The sequence below is a fragment of the Nuphar pumila genome, chromosome 8, assembly GCF_984573655.1.
Source record: "Nuphar pumila chromosome 8, dmNupPumi1.hap1.1, whole genome shotgun sequence".
Lineage (NCBI taxonomy): Eukaryota > Viridiplantae > Streptophyta > Magnoliopsida > Nymphaeales > Nymphaeaceae > Nuphar > Nuphar pumila.
In genome coordinates this window covers 28809947-28829845 of record NC_143256.1, presented here as the reverse complement: position 1 = coordinate 28829845, position 19899 = coordinate 28809947, and the positions used below count along the sequence as shown (strand labels likewise).

Here is a 19899-nt window from a genome sequence, read left to right as displayed (position 1 = left end):
AACAAAATGGAATTGCTGAACGTAAACACAGACATATTGTGGAAAGTGCAATGAGTATGATGCATGGGAGTAACTTACCCATTAGTCTTTGGTCTGAAGCCTTTCACACTGCCACTCATGTGATAAACCGCCTTCCCATGCCTATCCTTGAAAATCAATCTCCCTATTATGTTCTCTTTGGTGCACATCCCGATTATAATGAGTTACGAGTTTTTGGATGCACATGTTATGTTCATATTGACAAATCCATGAGAACTAAATTCCAAGACAAAGCCTCTATATGCCAATTTGTAGGTTATGCAGATGAACACAAGGGTTACAGATGCTATGATCTTGCCAATAAGAAGATTAGAATTTCCAGAAATGTTGTTTTTGATGAGAGTAATTTTCTGGGAAAAGAAACAGATGCCAATCGTGAACCTACTGGTTCAGTTGTTAATTGGTATGATCCATGGCTTAGTGCTGAACTTATTTCACATGCTGCCGAGCATACTATTCTGTCTCCTGAAAGCATACATGGTGAGACAGTTTCAGATGATGCATCACAAGCAGAGTGTCTAAGATACAAAGGAAATGTGTATACCAGGAGATCTAGAGAGCAAACGAATGTACCTACTGAAGAACACATTGCATCGTCTAATGACAGAGAAGCACCAAGAAGATCAGGCAGGATAAGGCATCCTATTGAAAAGTGGGTTAGTTATGACAACTTTTCTATGGACTTTCAGATCTTTCTATCCCAGATTGAAAAACATGATGAACCACTTGGTTTTCATCAAGCTATCCAATCCAACAAATGGATTGAAGCGATGAATGAGGAGATCGAGGCACTTCATGAATGTCGAACATGGGAGATAGTTGGCCGTCCTCCAAACAAAAATGTTGTTGGTTCCAAATGGGTTTATAAAATTAAATATAAACCGGATGGTAGCATTGAACGGTACAAGGCGCGTCTTGTGGCCAAGGGTTTCACTCAAGAATATGGTCAGGATTATGATGAGACATTCAGCCCAGTGGTGAGAATGGGAACTATTCGCATTATACTTGGCCTGACAATTGAACATGGGTGGATCCTCAGTCAGCTTGATGTTAAGAATGCATTCCTTCATGGGGACTTAAAGGAAGAAGTCTATATGGAGCAACCTCAAGGTTATGCGGAGGGAAGCCCAAAAGAATATTTATGCAAGTTAACCAGAGCTTTGTATGGATTGAAGCAAGCTTCTAGGTCATGGTTTGAAAGTTTTTCCTTAGAAATCCATAAACATGGTTTCTTTCGTTCCCAACTTGATCATTCTCTGTTCATATATAGGAACGGTACCACTGTGGTTTTCTTACTCATATACGTTGATGATATTGTTATCACTGGTAACGCTCCAGACCACATTCAGCGAATCAAAGTTCTATTGAGTATGCGGTTCAAAATGAAAGACCTTGGGGAGCTGAGATATTTTCTTGGAGTAGAGGTAGATAGACAAGGTGATAACATGTCATTAACTCAACATAAATACACTCTTGATCTTCTAGCTAAAGCAGGAATGACAGATTGTAAACCTCTACCCACACCCAGTGTTGTTAACCAAAGGCTCAGTATTTGTGATGGTGAGTTATATCCTGATGCAGTCAAGTATCAGAGTTTAGTAGGTATGTTACAATACCTTACCTTCACTAGACCAGACATTGTGTATTCTGTCAATCAAGTATCTCAATTCATGCATGAACCAAAGACTGGTCACATGGATGCTGTCAAACGCATCCTTCGCTACCTAAAAGGAACGGTGGGTGATGGACTCACATATACTCAATCTTCATGGAAATCACCAAAGCATGACATACTAGCCTATACAGATGCAGACTGGGCAGGGGATCCATATGAGAGGAGGTCTGTTTCAGGATACTGTGTTTTCATTGAGAGAAATCTTATCTCATGGAGTAGCAGAAAACAGAAGGCTGTGGCAAGATCTAGCACAGAGGCAGAGTATAGATCTATGGCAGCTACCACAGCAGAAGTGACCTGGATTAGGCATCTTCTTACAGAGATGGGAGAGGATATCTCAAATTCGACACTTATGTGTGATAATAGAAGTGCTATACAAATTGCATTCAATCCTGTTCATCACAGTCGGACTAAACATATTGAAATCGATCAACATTTCATCAGACAAAAGATAGCCGACAAAGAGATTGAACCAGTTTATGTGCCTTCAGAAGACCAAGTTGCCGATATGTTTACAAAAGGTCTTACAAGTCATCGCTTCTGGTATCTGAAGAACAAGTTGCACATGGTTCAACCCCATGCACAACTTGAGGGAGGGTATTAGAATGTGGAATATGAATTGGATATGGATCCGATATGGGATCCATATCCATCCACGAGTTTTGCTTTAGTTGTATTATTATGTAACATGTGTTACTTATAAGCGGCAGTTTTGTCCCTGTAAAAAGGTAATTTGTAACCCTATACTAATAAAGGTACTAGTGCAGCAACAAATATTCCAAGGGGCTGCCGACTTCTCAAAAGGTTCTTTTCTCTCTCTCTCTCACGTGTTTTCACAACATACTCTCGGCGAGAAGTAGGATCATAACATCGATATCCCTTTTGATTTTTGGGATAACCTATAAATATGCATTTTGTAGCTTGAGCAACTAATTTATCACGATCAGGGCCAAGTTTGTGTACAAAACAAACACATCCAAACACTTTGGGCGAGAGGGAGAAGAGAGGGGTATTGGGTTTTAGGATATGAATTGGAATTTGATCACCCACAGAAGAGGAAGGCATGCGGTTGATCAGATAGCAAGCAGTTGTAATTGCATCTCCCCAGTATAACGCAGGAACATTTGATTGAATCATAATGGTCCTGGCAACATCAAGTAGATGACGATGTTTTCGCTCAGCCACCCCATTTTGTTGAGATGAATAGACACAGGAAGTTTGGGGTTGAATGCCATTATCTTGGTAAAATTGTAACAGACTTTTTGATTTAAACTCGAGAGCATTATCAGTGCGAACAATCTTGACACTAGATTCAAACTGAGTTTTTATTTCAAGAATTAAAGATTTGATAATATTTGGAACATCAGATCGTTCCTTTATTAAAAACACCCATGATAACTTAGAGAAATCATCAACAATAACTAAATAGTATCGACACTGAGTCCTAGTAGGAATCTTACTAGGACCCCATACATCTGCATGAAGAAGTTCAAAGACTTTATTACTAGACTGACTCTGACTCGAAGGAAACGAACTTCGATGATGCTTGCCCAGCTGACATGCTTCACACTGAAATGATGTGGTGGAGGGAATCTGAGGAAAGACCGAACGAAGCTTTGACAATGAAGGATGACCAAGACGACGATGCCACTGAACAGGACTAAATGAATGTTCCACTGCAGCATGAACAATACCCATTGGATGATGTAAGTAGTAGATTCCATTTTCTTCATAGCCTCCACCAATCTTCTTCCCCGTCAGCAAATCCTGAAAATGACAACCCATTGGATCAAATATTACTCTACAGTGTTGTTCTTTTACAAGGCAACTAACAGAAAGTAAACTTTGAGGAAATTTTGGAGCATGAAGAGCATTTTTCAACTGTAATGAGGAGGATATAAAAATATTTCCTTGACCAACAACCGGGGAGGTACTCCCATCGGCTAATGAGACTCCAAGCTGAGCCTTAATATCCTTTAGATCTGAAAAAACAAGTGAATTTCCACACAAATGTCTGGATGCACCAGAATTAATAATCCACTTACGGTCAGTCGGATGAAGAAGATTTCCGGTTGAATAGGCAACACCAGCAACAGGAGAGGTAGAACTCAAAGGACGAAGAGCTATCAGCTCATCATATTCAGCACGACTGAGGGTTATACTACTGTCACTTGCAGAGATATTTTCTTATGCCTTTGTTGCCTCGAGAGTAGTAGTATTAGCTTTAGGAGCATATGACTTTGATGAAGAGGAGGTTGGTCGGCCATGCTTATCCCAGCAACGATCTTCTAAATGTCCAGATTTTCCACAGAATGTACATTGAAGCTTTTCTCTGCCTCCCACACCTCGTCCGCGACCTCGTCCTCTGATGTTCGGAAGATTTCCACGTTCATAACCAGATGAGACAACTAAGGCAGATGACTGAGTCACAGGCTGAGAATGTGGAAGAGATATCGCAAGTTTGCTTAGACGGTTATATGCCTCAGCAAGAGTAGGTACATCCGAACCAGTCAACATTTGGACTTTTGCAACAGAAAATTCTGAAGACAAACCTGTAAGAAACCTAGCAACCATAGTTTGTTCTTGATGATCTTTTTGTTTCGAACAACAGAGAGGTCTGTGAGCATTAAGTCTTTCAAACACAGCTTTTACGGAGGCATAGTACTGGGCCAAGGTTTGATCTCCCTGCTGTAAATTGTATATTTCCTGTTCGACTTGTAGGATACGACTCACATTAGTCTCTTGTGAGTATGTATCTCGAAGATTGTCCCACATCTGTTTGGTTGTATTATAATAAATTAAACCATCTGCAATATGGGGTTCGACACTATTCATAATCCATGACATAACTATGTCATTATCTTCATCCCAGGTAACATATTTTCCCACCTTTTCAGTGGGTTCATCTTCCAACAAGATATGTTTTCTACGATGTCCAGATACCGACATCATAAATGTTCTGCACCACCTGACATAGTTAGTTTCATTTAACCTTACAGACGTACGAAAATGGATTGGCAAATGCCTTATATTCTCCAATATGCTCCAATTTTGAATCACATTTCGAAGTTTCAGCCATACTTCTGGTTAAAAAAAAACTGGACAGTCTCCAAACTAAACAGGGAAAAACCGTGTTACACTCACACACCAACTGATATTCCAATCAGCAGTTGTTCACTCACGAACAAAAAACCCCCACGACAGTAGTGAGCAGCAGCCCACAAACAGAAAAATAATTCAGCACGTCAGTGAATCACGACTAACATGACTTTTGCATATGCAGCAAATTTTTTTTTTCGTAACAGGGGCAGCTCCCCAAACATATATAGTTCGACAATGAGTCATTCATTTTTTTCTTCACGAGCAACACCACTACGTGTTGGATTGCTGCTAAAAAAATACGCAGGAAGTCACGACCTGAAATCACGACATGTTCAGTGCAAAATGTACCAACAACAATCAAACTCCCCACAGCAACGATATCAAGATAAACAAAACAGGGCCCCAAACCATATGTAGAATCACCAACAACAATCAAACTCCCAACAACAACGATATCAATATCTCACACGACATGTTCAGTGCAAACTATACCAACAACAATCAAACTCCCAACAGGTAGTCACGAGACTCACGGCAGGAAATACCACTGAGGCAGTAGGTAGTCACGAAAAAAAAAACAAGGAGCTACGAACCCACAACAAGCATCCCGGCAACGGAACCAATCCACGACTAGCAGCATGACCAGATCTGTCATCAGATCTAAAAAATTTTTTACATCGCTGACCTGATTAGTTATTGATTTCTTTTACTCATTGGATCGGAGTTTGATCACGATCAAGATGGCCTCCACGATCGACCGAGCCTTGATCACACTCGATCACGCCGAGCTTTGATCACACTCGATCACGCTCCCACGTCACAGTCGATCACGCTCCCACGATCGGCTAGGCTTTGATACCATGTAGAAGATGAACCGAGTCCTAGAGAGAGAGAGAGAGAGAGAGAGAGAGAGCGACGGCTGCACAGGAAAACTAAGAACTCAATTCCAATATTAGGGCCTCTCTCTATGTTAAATAGAGAGAGGCTTAAAAGCATAATTACAATAAAGCCCCATTATGAAAACCTAAAATACAAATAGCATCTTAATATAAAATAACTTTACTTAAAACCACCTATTCTCAACAGGGTTATTTTGGTTTGGGATTATGAGGCCTCAAGTGGGTTCAGGTCGATCCAATAAAATAGATTTTATTCACAAAAAGGTGCTGGTTCTAAAAAAAATGTAACTAGATTTGGGCACTTAAGAGGTTCTGAGAGGTCCCAACTGCCGTGACAAGCTCATTCAGATTGGGTTTTAATTGGGTCAAGTCTGACTGGGCTTGGGTAAATTTTGAACTAAAAGTATTCAGCATACCTGGCTTGCATTAATTGCTTCATTTCAACACATGCCAGACTATTTTTTAGCATATTCACAAATGCCATTCTTGTGCAAATTCACAAATACATGGTAGAACCAAAAGGGAGAAGAAGCAAGAACAATAGAGAGGAAGACTAGAAGTTTTATTAAAGAATGAGAGAAAGGATACAACAAATAGGGATTGATCCCCCTTTACAATCATCCAATACAAATTACACTATTTTTAGTCTTACTTTGACTCCTGCACACTTTCTATGCTAAGGTACAAGAATGTCCTTATAAATACGATGTAATACATGGATAGGTATTACCCAAAGTTGCCAGACTAGGAAGCAGAAGTGGGAAATGATACGGGAAGTGGAAGCAGGAGATGATACGGGAAGCAGAAGCGAGAAGCGATGCATTTTAAAATGTACAAAAAGCGGGAAGCGAGGAATAAAAAAAAGTATTATAAGAATTGAATGAGAATCGAAATGAAAGCAAAAAAAAAAACTAAAATAAAAGTGGCTATTCTTAAATTTCATGATTTTTTAGCGTAAAAATTAAATTTTTAACAAAATCTAAAAATGATGACTGCCAATTTTGAGAAAGCAAATGAAAGTGAGTTAAAAGCATGAGAGGAAACGCATAAAAAACATGAAAAGTAGAGTGAGAGAACATATAAGAAGAATGGATGAAGTGTGTGGAAAGCATAGGAGAAGCATGGGAGAATCGAGTTTTTCATCAAGTTTCGGAAGCGAGGAGTATCGGAAAGCGAGCTTCCAACCTATTTAAGAAGCTTCCGACAACTTTCATATTACCCACCAATAGTGATACACAATATTACATTCCTTAACAGTTCTCAAGAAAATCTTAGTAAGGAAAATATTGCGATATATTTTAAGTTTTTTGTAATAAAACACTTTTAACCTTGCTACAACACCTTTTGCAATCTAGTTACGGAAAGTTTTTTGAGTCACAAACAAGGTGATAAAACACCTTTTGCAATCTAGTTACGGAAAACGAGGCAAGAGATCTTCACGATATAGGATTAACCTTGCTTTGATACCATGAAATGAGGGTCTTCTACAAATCACATAGATCCATAAACAAGAGTGTCTAGAAAGACACTTGAGCACAATCCTTAAGAAGAATATAAAAGGAACAACAATAAAAATAAATCTTTATTGAATATTGAAAATGCTTAATAAGCATTTAAGTTACAAATGAGAGGGGTCTGACCCCTATTTATACACACATGAGATGAGGGAGTTAGAGAGACTCAATATAGTCGTTGGACTAGGTCCATCTCTTTGTTTAGTCAGGTCTTGACTAAGACTTGACTAACAAAGGTATTCTAGTTCTATGTGAGCTAGATACTAAAAAAACAGAAAACATACATAAGGAAAAGGAAAGATAAAAATAAAATAAATATATATAATAATAATATAGTATAATAATATTATTATTATATATAAATATATTACAATGTTTACATGTTTATATTACATTTTAACATTGCAAACTCAAGTGATGGCATGCTTTCTGAGGCGCAACCCAAAGCTCTTGAACTCCACAAGCCTTCAATCACACCAAGGCTATGATACGATGTCTCGAAGTGGTGGGAAGAGGCACATGAACGACTAGAGTGGTACTATAAAATAATAAGATTCAAGGTTACTAAGAAACCAAGTCAAAAACACTTACAAAGCACTTAAAGTGCTAACACAAGAGCCGTAAAGGGCTTACACAATAGATAAAAAGAATATAACTTTATTGAATAGCGTCGTAAAATGTCATATCGAGTATGACTAGGTCATTAGACAACTCGTGTCCTTCGATAACTACTTAGACTGCAGGAAGGTACTTCCCACATCGAGTGGACACGCTTATCGAAGACATCACGTCAAGTCTTATATAGGCTAAACGGTACAAGGTCAAGCAGTCCAACAAAAGACAAAGATATAAAAGAATGAGTTGCCCCTGAATCAAACATAACACGAGCAAGGTGATCAACGACTACGATAATACCTTTGATCAGGTCGGCGTGATCGTTCTGCTCGGTGTCCATGGCAGCGTAGACTCACCCGTTCGTCTTCCTTTGCGCCTACTGCTGACTGCCCTAAGCTGTTGCTGGCTTGTTTGGACAATACTGCGCCACATGACCCGATTGTTGGCATTGGTAACACACCCCCTTGAAGAGAGGGCAATAGCTAATAGGATGACTCTTGTTGCACTTTGTACAAGTGAACTGAGCCTTCCCTTGCTGCTGTCTTTGCTGGGGTCGACTCCGCGAGGTCTCCTGCTGGGTCTTCTGCATGTTGCTCTTGCCGCTCTGCGTCTTGCCGCCCGCAGGTGGGTTCTTCCACGCACCGCCATTCCTATTGCCTCCCTTCTTCGGCTGGCCACCCCTAAATCACTCCCACTCCTCATTCAGGATAGAAACAAATTCAATGGCATCACTAAAAGTAGTAGGACAACTGGTCATAACTCGGACCCTAAGCCCCTCCTTCAGCCTGCACACGTACTTTTGTGCCCTTGCCTTGTCGTCTGTGAACAGGTTGGGACAATATCTCTTTAAACTCCTGAATTTGGTGGTGTAGTCCACTAAACTCATGTTCTCCTGCGTGAGCTCAAAGAACTGCTGTGGCATCCCTAGCAATGGAGGGAAATTATGCCTCCATGAACTCCCCTCTGAAGGTCTCCTAGGGGATTGTCTCGACGCCTGCAAACTTCACCCGGTGCAGGATGTCCCACCACTTCTTAGCATCACTCTTCAGACGGTACGTGCCAAAATCTGTTTGTCTGTCATCGGGCACTGGTAGGACACAAAACACTCTTTTGGTCTCCTCGACCCAGCTCTCCGCAACCTCTGGGTCGGCCTTCCCTGAAAAAGTTGGCGGATCCAACTTCAAGAACTTCTCATGCGTAACCACACCAGTGTTCTCGGTATCAATCGATGCAGGATGAACACATGTTCTGGGCTGCGCTATCTGTGCCTGAACATGTGTAATAACAGTCGCAACCAGACTGTTGAAGGCATTCATTAGGAAGTCTTTCTGCTCCTGCCAGTCTGCTGGAGCGCTAGAAGAAGCACGAGTACGAGCATACATCTATAAAACAATTTCAACAAGAATTTATTAGTAAATTCGTACCCCTGATCAAGCCTACCCCCTTAGGATTGATCTTAGACCGACAAGCACAATCATATTAAGTACAAAATTTAAATCACAACACATTGATTTAAATATAATTGTCTATACAGTCAAAATATAGAAATTTACAAATTTCAAGGCAGTAAGGAACAAAATTTCACAAGGTAGCTCTTATAGTGAAGTAAAGACCACTTCTAGAGTACGAGTTTGTGACTTTCATGGTGATGGTTCTCACAGATCTGACAAATCTCAAGTAATTCTATGCATGGCTTTGATACTAACTTTGTAACGACCCTAATTGACTCTCGAAAAATAGTGATTTTTTTTTTTAAAAGCATTTGCGGAAAACCTCCCAAGAACCTAGGGTACATCACAAATTTAATATAACCAAACCACAAACCATTACATGCATTGAATCAACTTGAAGTAATAAAATGAACTTCATTAATTAAATCAAAAAGTTGAAATATCTAAGAACAAAAAATCATCTATAACAAAATCATGCCATCTGGTTAGAACCCAAGCACCATCACAAGTCTCGTATCCTCCAGCTAGCCAGTCTAAGACATCACTGAGCATCTATGCCTATAAAATAGTTTTAAGAAAGCGAGTAAAAATTGAAGTCCTTGTACGAATTCCTCTAAAATTTCAATAGTAAAAGAAATAACATAAATTAATTCATACATAAATTTCAGAGGAAATATCACAAGCAATAACTTACCACAATGATCTTACCATTCAAGCATTCAACCAAATATCATGCACGGTCAAATATATAAAGATGCATGAACTAATGTTGAACAGTAAAATATGCATGATACAATGCACGCGCATGAATAACTTATTATGTTATTTATCAAAGTGGCTTTTGCATGATGACCCTATTTAAATGCACACAAATTTAATTTTTACTTTTTCTTAAACCCACAGATACTCAAAATGGGCACAAATTCCTGAAGTTCAAGTTAGGTTCCTAGTCATAGCTTAACACCTAATTTGTATTTTATTTACTGGGTTCCACAATTGTTTCTCGACCGATATCAGGAATCCTCACCTTCCATCGAAACATTAGGAATCCTCACCTAATGTCGGAACATCAATGAAAATTCTCAACCATTGATGCGACTTTCTTAGTATACCAATAACTACAATTGAGTCAACACCACCACCCCAAGCAAAGTAGCTGAAAGCCTCCTAAAACCGTGGTCGGGAGGTGAACCACACATTAGGTTCTGTGGTACAATTACATACGGAGTTTTAGTATTCTCACGGTCCCCCATGACCGCCATTCAAGATTCTCATACTGTGGAAGGGACATCAAAGAAGAGATTAATTACACTGTCTCTTTTATCATGTCAGATCAAATTTCAAGTTCTTTACTCAAGAACCATTTTGTAAATCCACATGTAAAAACAATTTTTAGCTCTGACCCTCAATTTAACAATGTAATTAAATTTGGAAAACCAATAATTTCCACAATTCATTTTGCAATGCATAAATAAATCAATAACATTGGAGCAACACATGCTCCTAGCCTAACACAGGCCTGCAGTGGTTCACACATAACCACTAACATATTTCAATAAGTAATTTATGTCAATTGCAAAATTTTAGTGAACATGGACATGCGAAAATGTCTTCAAAGAGACAACATACATAAGAACACTAAGTTCTTAATGAGAAACACGTGCCCAAAGGCACAATAAGAACACTTGGAACAAATGTTCACAAAGGCACAACACATTCAAGAGGACTCCAATGCACAAAGGCATAAAAAATATGAATCTTTATTAAAGAAGTGAGAGAGCTTTGACTCAAAGCTTCAAGAAATACAAAGGGAAGGACCCTTATTTATAACACATACATAGAGACCTTAGAGGGGCTCCATATAGATGTTGGAGCCCCTCCAATGGTCACAATTGTGACCGTTGGAGGGGCCCAACGTCTATGTGGGCCCCTCAAAGCTAGAAAGAAGATAAAATAAAAAAGAAAAATAAAAAAGAGAAAGAAAAGAAAAAATATAAACAAAAAAGATACAATCATATTCCAAGTGGAATATGCGTAAAATGTAGAAATGACAGTTTACCCTTAAAGGGTTTTACAAAATATATATATATATTTAGAATACATTTTAATAGGACACACACAGTTTTCAAACATGTTCACAATGCACACTCAAAACTGAAAAAGAATACACATTTAGCCAAAGACATACACATGCAAATAGATGCTTGGAGACCACAAAATTCATTATCAATTCCATGCATATAATCAATCAAACATGCATATGATCATAGTTATGCAACCATCTAATTATTTTCAGATTCATGCGTGTGATGTGCACAATTGCAAACTGATCGGTTTAGGATCAGATTTATGTAACAAACCAGAAAATACACTTTTCGATTAGATTTATATACATGACCATCTTCATGTGCGTAAATTGGTTATGCAGAAAATTTTCAAGTGCCGATCAGATTTATGTACATGCTCAATTCATGTGCACAAATCAGTAAAACAGAAAATATCAATGTGCTGGTCAGATTTATGTACATGATCAGATTCATGTACATGTATCGACCATCAGAAAACTATCCACAGCTGGTCCGATTCATGTACATGATCAGAATCATGTATATGTATCAACCAGATCAAGAAATATGTAATCTACGGATCAGATTCATGTACATGAATCGACTAACACCATCATAAACAATGGCTTGCCAGATTCATGTACATGCATCGGCCAAACATGAATATCATTGACTGATTTGGTTCATGTAGATGAATTGGCCAGTCATAGATAAGCGCATCAACAACTGGTCTGATCCATCTACATGATCAAATTTATATACATGATCAAATTCATGTAAACGGATCAGCCACTCAAAAGGTAAACATACCACAGCCGAACTGATCTATGTACACGATCAGAATCATGTACATGGGTCGGCCAATGATAAGTAATCATATCAATAGCTAACTGATCCGTGTACCTGATCAGAATTATGTACATGGGTTGGCCAGTCATACGTAATCATATCCACAGCCGGGCTGATCCATGTACATGATCATATTCATGTACATGAGTTGGCTAAACTAAAGATAAACATGATAATAATGGGCTGGTCATAATTGAACATCTCAACAACTGGTCTGATCCATGTATGTGATCAGATTCATATACATAAGTCGGCCAGACATAACATACACCTCAACAGTTTGACTGGCTCATATACATGAACAGGTTCATGTACATGGATCGACCAACATACAATATTAATAATCGGTTGGTTTGATTCATGTACATGGACATGTTCATGTACATGAATCGGCCAGACATGAATAAACATATACACAGCTGGTCTGATCCATGTACACAATCAGATTCATGTACATGGGTCGGCCAAACAACATATTCAGCTGCGTACATGATTCAACTCAGTCCAAGAAATAATCAGCAGGCTGAAATACACATATATTTATTTCTGATGCAAAAAGTCATGTAATCGACAACACTGAGATGCATATGTATATTTCAGAAACATGAGAAAGAAATCGGCAATTTCAGAATCACATATGTGTGAGCATGAAATCGACCAATCTAAATTACATGTATGTTTTCAGATGCATGAGTTCTAAAATCGACAAGTCTGAAATACATAAGTATATTCAGATGCATGAGTACTAACATCGACAAGTCTGAAATACATGAATATATTCAGATGCATGAGTACTAAAATCGACAAGTCTGAGATACATAAATATATTCAGATGCGTGAGTACTAAAATCGACAAATCTGAGATGCATGAGCATGAAAAATTGATAAATCTGAAATATATATATATATATATATATATATATATATATATATATTCAGATTCATGAACAAGAAAAATCGATAAATTGAACTACATGATCAATAAAATCGATAAATCTGAATATATATATACCTATACATATTCAGATGCATGAACAAGAGAAATCGACAATCATGAAGAATAAATATAATATATATATATTGCCGATTATATATATATAGCTTTGAAATCAGATTTTTCTTTCCCTCCTCTAAACCTATGCCCAAATCAATTTATACGTATTCCTTTCCAAGCGAATTGAGAGACCGTACTTTGATTTGTAAATCGAAAAACTAGAGGAAAATTGATGGATGTATTTTTCTTCTCTTTTCCCCTTTCTTTCTCTCAACACTCTCTCTATCTCACTCTCTCTCTAGAACACGAGTTCTAGATAGAGAGATCTCTAAACCTCTTTTTATATTTTGTTAATTTGTTCTAGAGAGGGGGGTGACGTCCCCTCTAGATTCTCTCTATATGAGTAGAGTTTTATAAATGTAGAACTCTACCTTCAAGATTTTCAATATTTATTTTATTTTTTGATTTAGTTAATATTCTTAAAGAATATTCCAGGGGGAAATGCCCTCTTCTAGAAGGTCATATGGGGTAGAGTTCTACCCCATGTAGAAGTCTACCTCATCCTTATTCTATTTTAAAGTTGTTTGATTTTAAAACTTTAGATTTACCTTAGTTTTCAAATTGCCATGGATGGATTTTGGATCTGGATTAGATCCAAATCCAAATGGATCCCAACCTGAACCAGATCTTAGTCAGTATGGATCTTGGATTGAGTCCAGATCCATATTAACATGAATCAAAGAGTGGATCCAGTCCGATCCAAACAAAAAAACCTATAAAATAGAGGCTGGTCATTTTTGAAAAATGCATTTTTCGGGCCAACCGTAATCCAAATTCGAAAAAACAAATCTTCTACGAGATCTACGTTCCGAGGCGGATCTAACGGTGGTCTAAACTCAATTTCGCTTCCGAATTTCATCTGAATTTAACCTAAATTTCGCTCGAATTTAAATGTTAAAACTAAAATTTTCTTAAATTATAATGAACTTAATTAGCTCTTATCAGTGAGCTCTGGGCCATGCCCCGACCTAGCTGACGTCACCTCATTTTTAATGATTTTCCCACAAAAAAAATCATGAAAAAATTATGAGATATTACATGTCTATTGGGTATGATCGGCAACAAGCCTGGATGACTCACCAGTGGTTGCCTAGTCTGTCTGCAGCAAATGGAAGGGTACCAGCCAGGTTGAGTGGTCGTCCAGCAATCAGTTGGTCCATGGACAGTGGATTCACTGGTCCAGCAGCTCTAGAGGTCGTTCACCTGCTTGCATCTAGCCAGTGTGTGCCTTGTTTCCAGAGGTTATGGGAGGGGCTTGCACAAAACCAAAGAAAAGTGGCGATTGGGGTCGTCAGGTGCTTAGGCTGTCAACAGATGGTAACTCCACCGGTCCAGCAACTCTGGGGGTCATTTGCTGGTCTTCGTCCATCTGGCATGTGCCCTAACTCCAGCTTGTCAGATTATGGGAAGGGCTTCCTCAAATGGCTGATACTAATAGGTTCTGATGGTGAAGGGGGTTTTGATTGCTAGATGTCATTGGCACAGGCTGGTGACAAGTCTACCGAGGCCTGTGCTACTCTAGATATTGCTCGGCCATGCTGCTTCATCATTCAATATGATGGATCACGGTGATGGCTAGAAACTGCAACAGAGTAATGTTGTGAGCGGTCATCTGACCATGTAATGTTGCTGAAAAACCGGTAAGCAGGTGATGTGTGTCGCTGGTCTGTGTACCTGTTGAAGAGTTGCAAATCATATTTTGATCAATATTTTCTCCCATGGTTAAATGTTTGGTGAATCTTGAAATTAACAGGATTGTTCCTCCAATCAAGATGATGATTCCTTGCTCCATTATCAAATTGATGTAGGAATGCTGGTCAGATGAAAAATTGTAGTACAATAGACTTAGACTTCCTAATTCTAATAGGCCTTCTAAGAGAAACTTATCTTATTTATAAATATGAATTAGAAAAAAGAAAGACCCAAGAAAAATCTTAAAATACAAAATGGATCCAAATGGAGCCTATGAACCAAGATTATATCCTGCTCCAGCTCTGCATAAAAAACTATGCCTAAAAGATCAGCTGCAACATTTCTTTCCCTGGAAAGATGAGTGAGGAAACAGGCTTCCTTCACATCATGTTCCTGCTTAAGTCTCTAGAAAAGGGCCCCTTGAAGAATATAATGATACTGTTGTCTTAAGTTGGCAGTTGTGGTAGATTACTGTTTATTTTATGCAAATATTATTCTACTGCTGCTTATACTTCTGTTTTCTATTTTAGCTTGAGGTGGCTGAAAGGCAGGATATTCCAGTTGCCGAGGGCTCACACCTAACAATTACGGTTTGTAAATCAACATGACGCATTTGATGTCTTTGTATAACCCTTGCTTATATTAGTATTGATTGTGCAAACTTTTGACTATAGTTAATTTTTCAAAACCTTACCATCAGAATATGCATCCAAAAAACTGCAAGTACCAACTTCATGATGCTATGTGTTCATTGCATCTGGTTGCCCTAATGATTTTGTCATGGATGAGGCTCCTTGAAATCCTCAGTTCTATTTCCTAATAAAGGTCATCCCTTACTGAAAAGATCATGTCAGTTGCAGGATCGCTGATTCTTCTTCTTTAGGTTTATTTATGACATTTTTGTGACAGGTAACTTGTTAATGCTCATCATGATAAACCAATACTAGCAAACTAACACAAGATTGGTTATCTTACTAGTATGACATGTTTGTCTAAAGAAAATGTAGTTAATTGATCTACCCTTAGCAAATAATTAACATCACAGTTCATTTTCTTGTTCCAGACATCTTTTTTTCAATCTTTTGCCATTGTTTCTGATATATTTTTGCTTCTACCTTCAACAATTTACTGACATCACAGCTACCATTGTTTCTGATAAAATTTTGCATGTAATATGCGTTTTTTATCATGTAAAAAGCAAGGTACAAAGCTCCATATTGCCAATTTTGTACATGGAGCAGATGGGCTTGGAAACTTGAATTTCCCTACTCCACCTGGGAAGCCAATTGAGCAGTCTGCAGCAGCCTTCCTTGTCAAGAATGCTAATCTATACCCTGGACAAGTTACTGTCGTTGCACTTGGTCCTTTGACAAATATTGCTCTCGTAAGTTTTTTTTTTTTCCTCAGAAAATTGAATTTGTTTTTTTTTTCTATTTTGCATCATGCCCTTTGTTGCCACATTACCACAGGCCATGAAGCTTGATCCAGAATTTCCACGAAAGATTAGACAGATAGTTCTTCTTGGAGGTGCTTTTTCAGTTAACGGGAATGTAGATCCAGCTGCTGAGGCCAATGTACGAACTCTTAAATTGATTTGGGGCTGCAATTTTTGGTAGTTTATGATGTGTTAAATAAATTCATTTTTCTTATCAAAAAAATAGATTCATCTTAAATACAATGCTTAATTTGTACCACTATCATCGATATTGCCGATATATTGAAAATATCGCGATATTATCGGCTATTTCAAGGTAGCCCATGATATTGGGAATATATTGCGATATTTTCAAAATATTGCCAGAAGACAAAATATCGTTGTATTTTTGGGAAAAAACTCTTATTTTTTATTTTAAGTTTGCATTTCCTATTTTTTTGTTTCTTTTATATTTTAAAACCATTAAAACATGTTTCTTTATATTTTTTGGAAGAAAAATAATGCAAAACTTATTATTTTCTTAGCTTTTTTGCTGTTATTTATATTTTTTTTGAATTTTTTAAACTCTTGAGATATTCTCGTGATTTATCAACTTTTGAAAATCTCTTTGAGAAATTACCTTTAACGATACAGGTGACTATGATTTATACCTTTAGTGGCGTACCTTATGTATCCGTGTAACGACCCAAACTCGTACTCTTGAAAAGTGCAATTTTTTTTTGAAATCAATTGCAGAAAGTTTCCTAAAAACCCGAGGCCTTTACAGTTCCATTTCGCATCTACAAAACCACAAGGGATCTTACATCCCATCTTTCAAACCAAACCCAAACTGAATCAACTTTATTAATTCAAAAATCCGATAGTCTGAGACAAGTGCAAAATAAAAGAATTAGAGTAAGCAAAGAAGTAGGTGAAGGAGTAGAGCCACGCTGTCCCTAAGTGATCTGTCCAGCAATCGTAATGCACTCGTAGCTCTCCTAACAGCGAGTCCCATCACTGGGCGTCAGATGCTGTAAGATATAAAAATATGGGTGTTAGAATCAAAGATTCTACGTACAAGTCCCTCTAATAAAACAAATAAGCATAAATAATACAAATATAATTCATGCAATAATTTAAAGTGATACTAATAAAATAATTGCACCATATCAAGTAAGCTGTAAGAATATTCATCATGCAACAAGATGTAATATCATGCAATTAATCTTACGGGACAAGTAAAAAAGCAAGTAAATATGCATGATTTAATGCATAACAGGAAAATGCACGATGTCAGTGCACATGCATAAATAATTTATTATCTTTAATCAAGTTCTCTTTCATATGCATGTCCCTATTAGGATGCACACACATTTAAGTTCCACTTTTTATTATTACCATTGCCCGCAGATATTCAAAATGGATAAGAATTCCCAAGGTCAAGTAGGGTTTCTAGGATAACTTACCACACAAGTTGTATTTTATTACTGAGTTCCAAACCTAGCCCTCGACCGATATCAGGAAACAACACCATCCATCAGAACATTAAAAATCAGCATCTAATGTCAGGACACCAGGGAAATCAGCATCTACAAGTGTCACTTTCTTGCTATACCAGAACAACAGCTGTGTGTATACACCACCTCCAGGCAAAGTGACAGAAACTTTCTAAAACTGTGGCAAGGAGAAAAACCTCAATATCGGGTTCAGGGGCAACAACAATGCACACGAGTTTTAGTATCTTACGGTCTCAAAAAACCGCAATGTCCAAGATTCTCATACTGTAAAAAGGACATCAAGAAAACATAGATTACACTTTTTTTTTAATTTTTTTATTTTGTTATTAATTCATCTATTTTAATTTGCCATTCAACCTGCAGAATTAATAACACAAGCTCGCAAATCAACATGCGCAGCTCTTCATGGGACTAGAGCCCATGACAACAACAACAACAACAACTACGCTTTCATCCCAAAACAATTGGGGTCGGCGATATGAACTAAAAAAGAAAATCATTTTGGGTCTTCCACGTGAATCCTTCTCTTACAATCATTTCTATCCAATGCCATGTCCTCGATGAGGTTCAAAGCATTCATATCCTTTTCTATCATCTCCATCTAAGTCTTCTTAGGCCTACCCCGACCTCTTTTAACTAATATATTTTTCCATTTCTCCATCCTTCTAACTGGAGCATCATTAGGCCTTCGCCGAATATGTCCAAACCACTGTAAACGATTCTCTCTCATCTTATTTTCAATGGATGCAACACCTACCTTCTTACGTATCTCCTCGTTTCAAATCTTATCTTTTATTGTATTTCCACACATCCATCTAAGCATACACATCTCAGCTACACTCATTTTTTGAATATGATGCCTCTTGGCAGCCCAACATTCCGTACCATATAGTAAAGCGTGCCTAATTGTTGGCCTATAAAACTTTCTCTTCAACCGCAATGGCATTCTACGATCGCACAACACTCCAGTTGCACTTTTCCATTTCATCCACCCAACCTTTATCCTATGATTTACATCTCCATCAATTTCTCCGTATTTTTGAATGATAGATCCCAAATATTTGAAACAGTCATCCACCGGTATTTCTTGTTCACCAAGCTTCACTACACTCTCATCACTACTTCGTTACTTACTAAACCGACATTCCATATATTCTGTCTTACTCTTACTCAACTTAAAACCTCTTGCTTCCAATGTCTGTCTCCATAATTCTAACTTAGCATTAACCTCAACTCTAGACTCATCAATCAAAACAATATCATCAGCAAACAACATACACCACGACACATTTTCTTGAATTGATCTCGTAAACTCATCCATCACTATAGCAAATAGGAAAGGGCTTAATGCAGATCCTTGATGTAACCCAACCGTTATAGGAAAATTGGTTGTCACCCCTCCACAAGTGCGGACATTGGTTACCACTCCTTCGTACATATCTTTAATTATACTAATGTACTTGAGAGAAACACCTTTCTTCATCATTGTTCACCAGAGAACATCTCTAGGTACTCTATCGTATGCCTTCTTCCAATCAATAAAAACCATATGCAAATCTTTGTTCCTCTCTCTATATCTCTCAATAAGTTGTCTAAGAAGATGTATAGCTTCCATAGTTGATCTTCCAAGCATAAAACCAAATTGATTCTATAATATCATGACAACCTTTCTCAACCTATACTCAATCACCCTCTTCCAAAGTTTCATAGTATGACTCATGAATTTTATACCACGATAGTTTGTGCAATCTTGTATATTACCCTTATTCTTATGTAGAGGCACCAAAGTACTCTTCCTCCACTCATTAGGCATCTTATTTGTCCGCCAAATCTTGTTAAAAAGATTTGTCAACCATTCTAAACCTTTTTCACCCAAGCATTTCCAAGCCTCGATAGGTATACCATATGGGCCAACTGCCCTTCTTGATTTCATTTTCTTCAAAGCCTCTGCAAGTTCTTTCTTTTGAATCTTGCGCATGAAGTCACGATTCATCTCATGAAAAGGAATAAAG

General features: G+C 37.8%; 1 protein-coding gene across 3 annotated transcripts in view; it reads left to right on the top strand.

The window, feature by feature from the left end:
* The window catches only part of URH2 (uridine-ribohydrolase 2), a 68085-nt gene that overhangs the window by 7749 nt on the left and 40437 nt on the right, over nucleotides 1–19899 (top strand). For 2 of the 3 annotated variants that reach the window (XM_090016124.1, XM_090016122.1), the window contains exons 3-5: nucleotides 15487–15546; nucleotides 16155–16340; nucleotides 16426–16530. In XM_090016124.1, coding sequence (XP_089872250.1) covers nucleotides 15487–15546; nucleotides 16155–16340; nucleotides 16426–16530 — 351 coding nt within the window. The remainder of the gene's footprint in view (nucleotides 1–15486; nucleotides 15547–16154; nucleotides 16341–16425; nucleotides 16531–19899) is intronic. The other variant, XM_090016123.1, reaches the window with a different exon arrangement.